Source organism: Tachypleus tridentatus, chromosome 3 (genome assembly GCF_004210375.1).
Source record: "Tachypleus tridentatus isolate NWPU-2018 chromosome 3, ASM421037v1, whole genome shotgun sequence".
Lineage (NCBI taxonomy): Eukaryota > Metazoa > Arthropoda > Merostomata > Xiphosura > Limulidae > Tachypleus > Tachypleus tridentatus.
The window spans coordinates 63029602-63042208 of NC_134827.1; the positions used below are offsets into that span (position 1 = coordinate 63029602).

Below are 12607 nucleotides of genomic sequence, written 5' to 3' on the forward strand. Positions count from 1 at the left end.
TTTATAACGACACGTTTCCTCGGTTAAGAACAATGATTCAAAAATACAGATCGCTCTCTCCAGTAAAGAAAACACACAATGCACTTGTCCTACTGATTTAGACTGCACCTTTTTGAAATATACAGGGTGGCCTGTAAGTCCCTACCCATCCATATATTTTATGTATCCAATGTATTTGTGTACTGTCCCTCATTCTCGCTGCATAATATTATGCGACGTAATATTCTGTGAGACATTTTCAAGTGGAAATGGGCTTAAATCGGCCATATTTTTCTGAAAAAAAAATTATAATAGATGCGTAATTGAATATAACATGATAACATATGGATGGGTAGGGACTTACGGGCCACCCTGTAGATTGTTTCAGTGTGTTTAACTTTCTTAATCAAAGTTAAGATAATTCAGATTTCTACCAGTTCCCGGTGGTGATAGCTATTCCAAAGATGACAATACAATCCCTTCCCAAAAATGTGAGTGTATGGTTTGAGAAATATAACTGAGATTTCCAGAATCTCCTATGGCCACTAGATTTCCTCAAGACAATGTTTTGTTTGGTTTTGGAATTTCGCACAAAGCCACTCGAGGGCTATGTGTGCTAGCCGTCCCTAATTTAGCAGTGCAAGACTAGAGGGAAGGCAGCTAGTCATCACCACCCACCGCCAACTCTTGGGCTACTCTTTTACCAACGAATAGTGGGATTGACCGTCACATTATAACACCCCCACGGCTGAAAGGGCGAGCATGTTTAGGGCGTTCGACTCGTAATCTGATGATCGCGGGTTCGAATCCCCGTCGCACCAAACATGCTCGCCCTTTCAGCCGGGGGAGGTTATAATGTTACGGTCAATCCCACTAGTCATGGTAAAAGAGTACCCCAAGAGTTTGCGGTGGGTGGTGATGACTAGCTGCCTTCCCGCTAGTCTTACATTGCTAGCGCAGATAGTCCTCGTGTAGCTTTGCGCGAAATTCAAAAGAAAATTTAATTTCAAACAAAAATACTAATTCTTGAAGATACTTCATACAGGAAGGAGGTTCCTCACTGTAAGCCCAGCACGGACACACAGAAATATGGTTTGTATTTACAATGAAGGACATCCTTATTGGTTTAGAGTTTACACGTGACAAACCCAACGAAAAGAAATACCAAAAGGAACGTCTTCTTTAGGTACCGCGCGGAAATTTACTCCTCAGTTCAGAAAAGAAATTTCATATTTTTACGCCATAAAAAACTTACACCTAACGAAAGTGTTGTGTAACTCATAAAGAAAGATCAGTAGAAATGCATTGTTTTACATACAAACAATGAGGCGTTATACAACACATCGCACATTCAGACAACCGAACTTGTAGTGTAATTTCTACTTAAAATGTAATGGCAACGTCTTGTAAAACAATACTAATAGGAAACTCGTGTTACCTAGCATTTCATTCTCACAGTCAAACCAAACCTGTGCGCCCTTTTAACTGTGAGGGCGTCATAATGGGTCAATCCCATTATTCGTTGATAAAAGAGTAACCACAAGAGTTGGCGGTGGGTGGTGATGACTAGTTGCCTTCTCTCTTGTCTTACACTGCTCAATTAGGGACGGGTAGCACAGATAGCCCACGAGTAGCTTCGTGCGAAATTCCAAACAAACAAACAAAAACATTTAATTAACACTCCAATTACAGCAGAGACATTTTAAAAATGATTCTTTAAATATAGTTCCCTAGCTTCATAATTAGATCATGTTGACACATCACTGAGAAAAACGTATTTCTTGTCAACCGGAATAGAACATACGTATTTCAAATAAGTATAGAGAATGAACAGTTTCTAAAGATAAAGAAATTATTGCCTTTTCCAAGCGTCCCGATTTCATACAGCTTCATGGGTGTTTACTGCGAAATGTTATAAAGTAAAACTACTTACTCCGAAGATCGTACATAAATAACTAAATGTTAAATTATCGAGAAGCTTGAAATGTGATTGGCGTACATTTATACAAACAAAATGTGATTGGTCTACATTTATACAGACAAAATGTGATTGGTCTACATTTATAGAAACAAAATGTGATTGGCCTACATTTATACAAACAAAATGTGATTGGTCTACATTTATACAAACAAAATGTGATTGGCTTACATTTATAGAAACAAAATGTGATTGGCCTACATTTGTACAAACAAAATGTGATTGGTCTACATTTATACAAACATCCATCCGTTCTTGGAAGATGTTTTCCTGTTATTTCGTTATTTCCAAGCTAACCAAAAAATAAAGAAGTAAAAAACGGGGGTGGGACTTACCAGTTTGAGAGTCTTTCGTCTCTTTTTCCTGTCCTCTGCAACTCTTCACTGTGTATATCTCTCGGAAGTCATCTACCGACTCTTGGCCTTCTAGTTTCCTCTGCATCTGACGAAGATGTTCGTTTCTCAGATGCTCCAGCGAGTGAACATGTTGAACAAGTTTCACTTTTGTGTTTGCAGAAAAGTTACACAGAGAACACTGGTAAGACGTTGTCTCGGTCTCGAGGCCATTTTCACTGTACTGCAAGTACAAGAACAGCTTAGCACTGATCTCATGTCTGGGATTTGAGGAATGTAATTGGAGCTCGTGAATGCTGTTGGTGTAGCAGTCACAAACGTTGCATCGCACCTGGACGGCGTTGCTGGTCTTGGCATACTTCAATTTCCACTCATTCCTCGGTCCTCCTTCCCTGATGTGGTTAATATGTTGAAGTCCTTGGTAATGCTTATCTGTCTTGCAGTGAAGCTGGAAATTGGCTTTTAGGTTGGTTTTGTAGGCGCACAGCTTACAAACGTAATTTCCTCCAATCACAATCATGGTGTCATCTTTCCCTTCTTCTGTTCGATCAACTTGGAAGTGTTGGTTCAAGGATTCAATGCTGTTTGTTGAGAAACAGCTGCACACACAGCAGAAGAACAGAGCGGAATCACCCTGAGAAATATCTGAACTCAATGTTGGGTCGATGCGTTCCACATCTGTGGCAGATGCATACGGAAAATATAAAGAAGAAGTTTGGGTGGAATTGTTTCCAACAGGATTAGGCCCTACCATTACCATTTGTTGCTGCTGCTGTTGATTTGCTATCATTATAAGTGCTTGATTATAATACAAGTCTGCCAAAGCTGCTTCAGGCTGTAGTTGAGCATCTGGAGAGAACGATACACCAGAATGGAACTGTCCAAACATTGGATCCATCACTTGAGCATAATGAAGTGCTGACAACTGTTGCATGTGCTTGACGTTCTGTTGTACAACCATCGCGTTGTGTGTGTGTTTTTCGCTCGTCATGTGAATCCGAAGATTTCGAGCCACGTTAGTTTCGTAGTTACAAATATCACAGCGCCACGTAGCCTTTGGTTTAGTTAAAGGTAACGCTTTCTTCGTCGGTTCTGAAGCAGTTGCAACGGTTACATTTTGAGAAGGAAGAACATGTTTGGTGGACAAGTTTCCACTTTGGAGATCTTTAAGATTATTAAGGTGTTTGTCAGAGTGCATGTGAATACTCAAGTTACCTTTGGTAACGGTAGAATAATTGCAAATTTCACATCTGTATGGTTTGTATCCACAAGTGTAAGTCTCACCACGTGACAGTTTTGGATGTCGCTGGTTGGTTATGCAATAAACACACGAAGTTTCGTTCTCCGAGTGTTTCTCTTTCATATGTATCTCTAAGGTTTCTTGATATTTGTAATGCCAGTTGCATTTCGGACACTTTAGAGTTTTACAAGAGTTTCTAGAGTGTATCATTTCCATATGACTACCTAACGAAGAAGAGGAACCTGAAACCATGTCACACTTTGAACAGTCTGGATGCCTGTTGTCTAAGTGCTGTGGACAAATAGTATACGAAGTATTTGTTGAGGACGCTAAAGAATGGCTACATACCGTGAGCAAATCTGGAGACATCGAAGCCTTTGGAGACACAGAAGATTCCGAAGAACTGCTTCCATAACTTGTTGGTCCCTCTGTTGAAAGAGTTCTTCTTTCTAAGGCCGAAGATACAGAGGTTGTCATTGGTCCATCTTCTTTCTGAGCTTCGGTACTTTTTGGCATTAAGTTAACCTGTTGAAACTTACCAGGTGATCCTGAGGAAGTCGCCTCAGCTGCTGCAACAGCTGCTTTGGCCAGTCTTTCAATGTTAGCCAAGTCTTCTAATTCCGGAGCAATAGATTCCAAGTCTTCTAGTTTCGGAGCAATGGATCCTATTGTTGCGGTACATTGAACAGTGTCTTTCTTCTCATTCTCAACAAAGGATTTTTTAACTGAAGGAGTTGGGTTCAGATGTGAGGATGATGCTGTTGATTCAACTGTACTGGTGGATGGTGAAACACTGTTAACGACTACAGCACAGTTAAATGGATGTTTGTTAGCATCCAAGTGTAGAGAGGAATCATTAAAACTCAGAGACAGCACATCGTTTTCACTAACCTGAGCGGGGACGCTATGAGCTGGTTTGAGGAATGAAATAAGTGGAACTTTGTCTTTCCCCACGCCCTGAATAATGGCCGAAACGTTCACCTGTGATAAAATATAGCCCTCTTCATCAAGGAGATTTATAGCGTGTTCCCTGACAGCGTGAGCAACAAACGATTTGGCATAACCGAAAGATAATTTACACATGAAACACATAAGAATAGGTTTAACTGGTACAGAAGAGTACTGGTAAATTTTATGTCTGTCCTCATTGTCAGACCTTAGTTTAGGTCCACCAAAGTCAGTCTTTACGAATTCTTTATTATCAAAACTGGACCTACTGTCACGCAAATTAAACACTTTGTAACTGTGCACCATAGGAATATCAGGAACGTTTTTCTTCTGCTGACGGCGGTTACATGTTTGCCCATAAAGGGCACTAAGCAGATTAGAGTTTCTATAAATGTGAAAGGCATTTATGATTTCAGGAAAAACCATATACTGTGTAGGTGTCGCCCCCTGTACGTCAACGATACCGCCTGTTTGCTGAGGTAGATCCAGACTACATTCTTCATCGCTCATTTCCGAGTCCCCTTCGATAATGTAGGCAGACCCATCTGGGTTGTATAAAATCTTCCCAGTGAACGTCTCCACATCACTTTCCGACAATTCATTGTCAGCTCCATTATTTTTATCACCATGACCTGAAAGTTGAGCATGCGCAATCGCTTTGGTTTCCTGTTTCTCACATCTTTGAGTAGGTTCTGAGTCAAAGTGACTTCTCGTTTCAGTGTTGAGCTGCCCACTCTGACACAAAGCCACGCCTGATCTATCCTGGTTTGAAGGATCGGATTGACTGTCCCGTGGTGTCATGCGTAGCTCTTTATTGGAAGATGGCGTATCGGAAAATTGGTAAGAATGTCTTTCCTTGGTTGTTCTATTTACGGTGGTTACTTTCTCACTGCCACATCCAGTTCTTACCACTTCATCAGGTAGCAAATATATCTCACTGTTTGGAGCTGAGAGTTGTGGCTGGTGTCTTCTGGCAGACTGCTGTCCTGTATCCATATCCTCCACAGGTGTATGAGATTCCATTGTTTTAAACTTAAGTCATGTTGAGCTTCGTGTTGTTCATCTGAAAGAAAGACAAAAAGTACTTTATCTTAAACTGACCACTGACTTCCATTCACGAAAACTCAAAGCGTTCTGGCACTTTTATGAACACAGAGTGATTTATAGTTTTATACTAAGGTAATATATAAATAATTACCGTTTATCATTTAATTAGATAAGAACCGTTGGTTTCAGACTCTGTCGTATTTTGCATAAGTCAGATTTGTTTGTACGGTGGTCATAAACTTTCAAACAACACAATATTATAATTCAGTTACTCCCAGCTACTGACTCGCCCACTGAAATTGAAAGTATTGCTTCTTTCAGAGATATGGTGAGAAAATGCAAGCGTGAAGAATTATTCTTTGACTTTCACACTTGTCAAAACAATTATGACCGAATTCCATGCGTTAAGTTATGTTCATCAAACTTCAGAGAGCACGTGGCCTGAAGGTCAGAAAATAGGTGTGACGAAAAGCTGGAAGGATAGAAAAAAAAGATATGGCTGAGATATGAATCATTCACGAGCATGCGCAGTCTCTTCAGTTGCATGGATACCCACAACTTTAACTCCTACAAGTTAATGAATCGAATAATGAAATATTTTCATCGATGATTCTGGCACCACGACTTCTCAAAAACAAATTAAAAACAAACTGTTTGTTGTTTTTTAAAGTTAAACAGTAGAGCATTTACTCTGAGCCACTGTGATACGCTTGGTTCGGTTGTTGTTGGGCGCAGAGATACACAATGGTTGTAGTTGTTGTTTTGAATTAAGCACAAAGCTACACAATGGGCTATTTGTGCTCTGTCCACCACAGGTATCGAAACTCGGTTTTTAGCGTTGTAAGTCCGCAGACATACAGCTGAGCCACTGGGGGGCTGATACGCAATGGGTTATTTGTGCTTTGCTCACAACAGGCATCGAAACTAAAATTTTAATACAATTAGCCTGCAAACTTACCTCTGAGCCATCGAGGGGTGGAGAAGGTAGAATGACATGACAAACTGAAAACTGCATGCGTAAACATGACTAAAATTTGGAAAGGTTTAACAAAAAAAAGAAGAAGTTAATTCGGTGACACACATGCAATGAATTTTAGACAAATTCTTGGAAAGAATAAGTTCAACGGTAACGCAAATTGGTGAGAAACAGCAAAAGTCCATTTGCAATTTGCCGACGAGCAAGATATCGAAAAGTTACCATAAATGCAAATCTAATATTTTAATTTCATAAATAAAAATCATTGTTTTACGAAAACAAACGCTGAAAATAAAATATGAAACAAGGAAAGTCAGTGTTCTTGGACGGTGAGGACCATAATTATGTTCTTAAAGATACTGTACAGAATACATTTGATATAATTCGCCAGACCACGCAATAATTTTTTTTTTGAGGGGGGGGATTTCGCGCAAATCTACACGAGGGCTAACTGCGCTAGCCGTCCCTAATTTTGCAGTGTAAGAGTAGAGGGACGGTGGCTAGTCATCACCACCCACCGCCAACTCTTAGGCTACTCTTTTACCAAGGAATAGTGGGATTGACCGTCACATTATAATGCACGCTCCAACGGCTGAAAGGGCGTGTAAGGTTTGGTGCGACGGGGATTCGAACCCGCGACCCTCAGATTACGAGTCGAACACCTTAACCCACCTGGCCATGCCGGGCCCGCGCAATAAACAGGAGTCTTGGTAAACGGAAAAGTATTGCGTTAAGTCCATAAAGCAAGACGTTTTTTTTGTGAAATCACTTGAAACGATTTAATTGGTACTTTGAACTTTTTGATTAACCAATGATATTTGTCGACTTTATGAATACTATTGTTATACAGGTTGTTAACGGCTCAAACAACATACTGAGGACATCACTGAGTTAAATACAATCTGCTTAGTCTGACACAAAGCATTTACCATTACCATTACTGTTGTAGCGCCAGTACGGAATAAAGAGTTCAGCTGTTCAAGGTCATAGTGTCAGTCCTATGGTACAGCACCGTCAGCACGTTACGTTGTCGTTCGTAGAATTTTATTATCCAAACTCGAACGACTGTGCTTTTTCCTCACGCCTTAGGTTCTTCACTAAACACATCAATAAAAAAGAGGTGGTTTGTGTTCCATAGATCAAAAGAACCTGACTTAGGATGGTTAAAATCGGGTTTCGATAACCCTCTAGGGCAAAAATAAAGGCTCGGTATGGCCATGTGATTAAGGCGCTTCGTTCACAACTTGAGGGTCACGGGTTCGAATCATCGTTCCACCAAACATGCTCGTCCTTTTCAACCGTGAGGCGTTATAAAGTACAGTCAATCCCACTATTCGTCAGTAAAATAGTACCCTATCTGCGCTAACCGTCCCTAATTTAGCAGTGTAAGACTAAAAGAAAGGCAGCTAGTCATCAACACCCACCGCCAACTCTTGGACTGCTCTTTTGCCAACAAATAGTTGGGTTGACCGTCACATTATAACGCCCCCACGGCTGAAAGGGAGAGTATGTTTGGTGCGACCGGGATTCGAACCCGCGACCCTCGGATTGGGAGTCGAACGCCTTAACACGCTTGGTCATGCCGGGCCTCTTATCGTTCAAGTTAAACATAAAAATCTCCTACTTTAAAACATTTAGAATAATGTAACACGATGATAAAAGTACTGGAGTGATTGGTTGGTATATATGATTGTATTTGAAAAACGTGAAAACGTTTATTTGTGACATCAAATAAAGAAACGTGCCCGTTGTATAAATTCAATTCCCTTAATTACGTCTTTCGTGTGATTTGTTTTGAATTTCGCGCAGAGCTACTCGAGGGCTATCTGCGCCAGCCGTCCCTAATTTAGCAGTGTAAGATTAGAGGGAAGGCAGCTAGTCACCACCACCCACCGCCAACTCTTGGGCTACTCTTTCACCAACGAATAGTGGGATTGACCGTCACATTATAACGCCCTCACGGCTGAAAGGACGAGCATGTTTGGTGTGACAGGGATTTGAACCCGCGAACCTAAATTATGAGTCGAGTGCCTTAACCATCTGGCCAAGTAGGGCGTAATTACGTCTTTATAAATATTTACTAGATATAAACAGGGGTACTTGTTTCAGTCCTTGTTGTGGTTCAGTTTCTTCAACCTTATTTAAAATTCCTAAGCACAAATGCCCCCCGCTAGTACAGCGGTATGTCTCCGGATTTACAACGCTAAAATCAGGGGTTCGATTCCCCTCGGTGGGCTGAGCAGATAGCCCTTTGTGGCTTTGCTAAAAGAAAAACACACAAACACACCAAAGCACGAAACTAACAGAAATGAAATGGGGTTGCACGTGAAGGCGTGCTTCTAACATCGTCACATCGCCAGACATTTGAAGTTAGAAGCACCACCTAACGAGAAAAAATAACGACAACAAAAATACGCCAGGACAAACAAGTCTTAATTCTAAATATATTTTAATAAGCATATATGACTAATACCCTATAGCAAATACATTTCACAACATCTGGAATTGTTAAACAGGTTCGTAACGGTTTTAACACAGGTAACGTTGTGCACACTTCCGTAAATAGCTATCGAAAGAACAGGTTAGATGCACTACCTTCTTAAACTCGGTTTGTTTTTTTATGCGGTAGTTATAATCGAACTGAACTGGAATTATATGGTAAGATGAGTACAAATCTTAATCTAATTTTAAACGTAATAAGAATGAAGGCATAAAAGTTGTTTTCTTCTAAATGATGTGTTATCTGAATTCATTCTATTAACAGTATATATCTGTGTGTGGAAAATTTGAGAAACAGGCATTTCGCAAGGCAAGACCTGTGATGAAACTGTTTAAATTTAAAGACGAACCGAAATGCATATCACGTCAGATTTCAACAATACGTCAGCAAACATTAAATGACGTACCTCGAGATCAAGTTGAAATTTTTAAAAGAACCATGCTTTCATGTCTTCCCTTTTTTGGGGCACGTAAAATAAAACACGAAAAAAAAATTTAAGTCAATATTTTCGTAAATTTTTTTGGCGCAAATCTAGACCAGATAGATAGGTTTGCTGATAAGCAAAACGCTGCGCCATGGGCTATTTGTGCTGTGTTGAGAGGAGATATAACGCATGGTACTTGATTGAGGTTAGTGGTATCTGTGAAACGAGATAAAAATAATAAGTAATCAAACAATAAATTATTAGAAACATGTGTGTATAATATTCATAAAATTTATGAAAATAAATAGCTTTCGCATCAAAATGATAGAAAGTGTAATTACATTAATTTTACGTAAATAAAAACGATAAATTGTTTACTTGTTGTAAATGGGTCCATGACTCCATTAGGGCCCGGCATGGCCAAGCGTGTTAAGGCGTTCGACTCGTACTACGAGGGTCGCGGGTTCGAATACCGATCGCACCAAACATGCTCGCCCTTTCAGCCGTGGGGTCGTTATAATGTTACAGTCAACCCCACTATTTGTTGGTAAAAGAGTAGCCCAAGAGTTGGCTGTGGGTGGTGATGACTAGTTGCCTTCCCTCTAGTCTTACACTGCTAAATTAGGGACGGCTATCGCAGATGGCCCTCGAGTAGCTTTATGCGAAATTCAAACAACAAAAACAAACAACCAGAACAAAGACACATTAGGCTATCTGTTGTGTCCACCACAGAGATTCGAACCCCAAAATTTAATTTTGAGTCTATTTGATTGTATTGTACGTTTGAAAAAAACAAACAAACCGTTTCCTTTTTCTTTATTCTTCTCAACTTTATATTGAGTTGAAAAATAACAGCTGTAAAATTCATCCTTATGGGTGACCTTTAAGGTCACATAACAGAACTGGTAACAAAGCATTATTTAGTACCAGTATCTACACGTAGTTTGGTTTGTATTTCGTGCAAAGCTCCGCGAGAGCTATCTGCATTAGTTCTCCCTAATTTAGCAAAGTAAGACTAGAAATCCTCGCTAACCCTTGTATTGATTGTTAACTTATAACGCCCCCACGACTGATGATAGGTCGAGCATGTTTGGTGTGACGAGAATTCGAACCTGTGTCCCGCAGGTTGCGAGTCGAACGTCCCCAACCACCTGGCCATGACAGGCCCGTCGACAGGTTGAAACTTGTATATGTTTCGATTAGAAATATGTATACTTATTCGACTGACGCACTAGTCAACTAAGCCTAAATATAAGCGCACTGGTCAGCTAAGCCTAAATATAAGCTGAAGATATATTCTAAAATTGAATACTCTTAAACTAAATTCTTCACTTCCTGCTCACCTTCCCTGTCTTTCATCAACCAGATGTGATGGAAGAAAAAAAAACCAGGCTAAAAAAACAAACAAACCATAGAAATTCTGTGAAAAAATGATTATAATTGAGAAATGAGTTATGGCGACTGATTCATATAACCTTTGTTTTAGTTTTCATCTCTCCCACACGAAAACACACGTCACTTAACGGCAGGTCTGAAGATTTCTAATCCTAGAAATCCGGATTTGATAACTGTGGTGGGCCCAGCAAAGATAGCCCATCGTGTAACTTTGCGTTTAGGGTGTTAGCCCTATTTGTAACAGGAATACAAATACATTTAGCACACTTCCCGTATTTGGTTTATATCAATAGATGAAGAAACTAAATCCATATTTGTTTTCATATATATCAGATTGGAAAGAAGTTCAAATAGAATGCAGCCTGAGAGTTGGCAGTGGATAGTGAGGAATAGTTTCATTCCCTCTAGTCTATTTATTTAGGGACGGCTAGCGTGGGTAGATCTCGAGCAACTTTGTGAGAAATTTAACACAGATACAAACTCAAATTACTGAGTGTTCACGAACAGAAGAGAGACACACAGAATGACTAACTGCCAAACACATGGATATTGGTCATCTCTGATGATTCTTCTTCGATCGTATAACTAATCATATTAGGCTTAAGGTGACTTGCAGCATGCGTGTAACTAATGATCATATTAGGCTTAAGGTGACTTGTAGCATGCAGGCAACTAATGACCATAGCAGGCCTAAGGAAACTTGTAGTTTGCGTGTAACTAATGATCATATTAGGCTTAAGGTGACTTGTAGCGCGCGTGTAATTAATGGCCATAGTAGGCCTAAGGAGACTTGTAGTTTGCGTGTAACTAATGATCATATTAGGCTTAAGGTGACTTGGAACAAGCGTGTAACTTAATGGCCATACAGAAGTTAGTCATAATAAATAAAATCATCGTCCTAATAAATTTGTAACTAGTAAGAAATTCGGAGCAAGGTTGGAAAGGGGTTGTGTGTGCGAAGTAGTTTGGCAACTTCAATTTTAACGTTTCGACAAATATAATCTGTATAATTGTCACTTCCAGGGGCCTAGTTTTTTTACACCCGTTGGGGAAGGGGAATGATTTTTGCAACCACTTAAGTGGACTGTTCAGTTTGCAAATTGGTAATCTCTGATTGCGTGAACCTGAAAGCTGTAAACATACAGTCACAGAGTAATCTTATTGCCACGATACTTGCATGTATACTTAGGCCTACTGACTGATACTTACGAACTATCGCTTAGATCGAAAACTTAGAAGCACGCCTATATTAAAGATGTACATTTCGGCTACTGAAAAAGCCTACATCTAGGCCTAATTATGTAATTCGATTGGTAAGAACACGAGAATCACAAGAACAAACACATAATTTGTAGGCCTGTGATACAATAAATATATATATTATTTATTTTTTACTGATTTCAAGACATGCAACTTCAGGTGGTTAGACCATAAAAGGATCCGGAATTGGATCCTAAACAAGAAAAGGTGAAAAAGGTGAAGCGGTAATCATCGAGATCCTTGGCTTCGGTCGTCATGGTGACTGCCATATTTTACTGGACTATCGTCAAAGATTAGGAATGATCGTGAATACGAAAAAGATCAGATGATAAAGGCGCAAGAAACAGCTTTTCTAAGCTTTGCCGCCCAGAAAGGACGAGGGAGATCTACAGTTACGGGATTTCCAAACCAGTCTTACTACTCTTTTAAACAGGGTATTAATCACGACAGCAGGTAGATGTGGGACCTATGGGGATGACCCCCCTTTATTATTATTTTCCCTTTATC

General features: G+C 39.9%; 1 protein-coding gene across 3 annotated transcripts in view; it reads right to left on the minus strand.

The window, feature by feature from the left end:
* The window catches only part of LOC143246979 (zinc finger homeobox protein 3-like), a 211599-nt gene that overhangs the window by 108489 nt on the left and 90503 nt on the right, over positions 1–12607 (minus strand). For all 3 annotated transcript variants that reach the window (XM_076494259.1, XM_076494258.1, XM_076494257.1), the window contains exon 2: positions 2293–5561. In XM_076494259.1, the coding sequence (XP_076350374.1) occupies positions 2293–5521 (3229 nt within the window). In that variant the 5' untranslated portion in view covers positions 5522–5561. The remainder of the gene's footprint in view (positions 1–2292; positions 5562–12607) is intronic.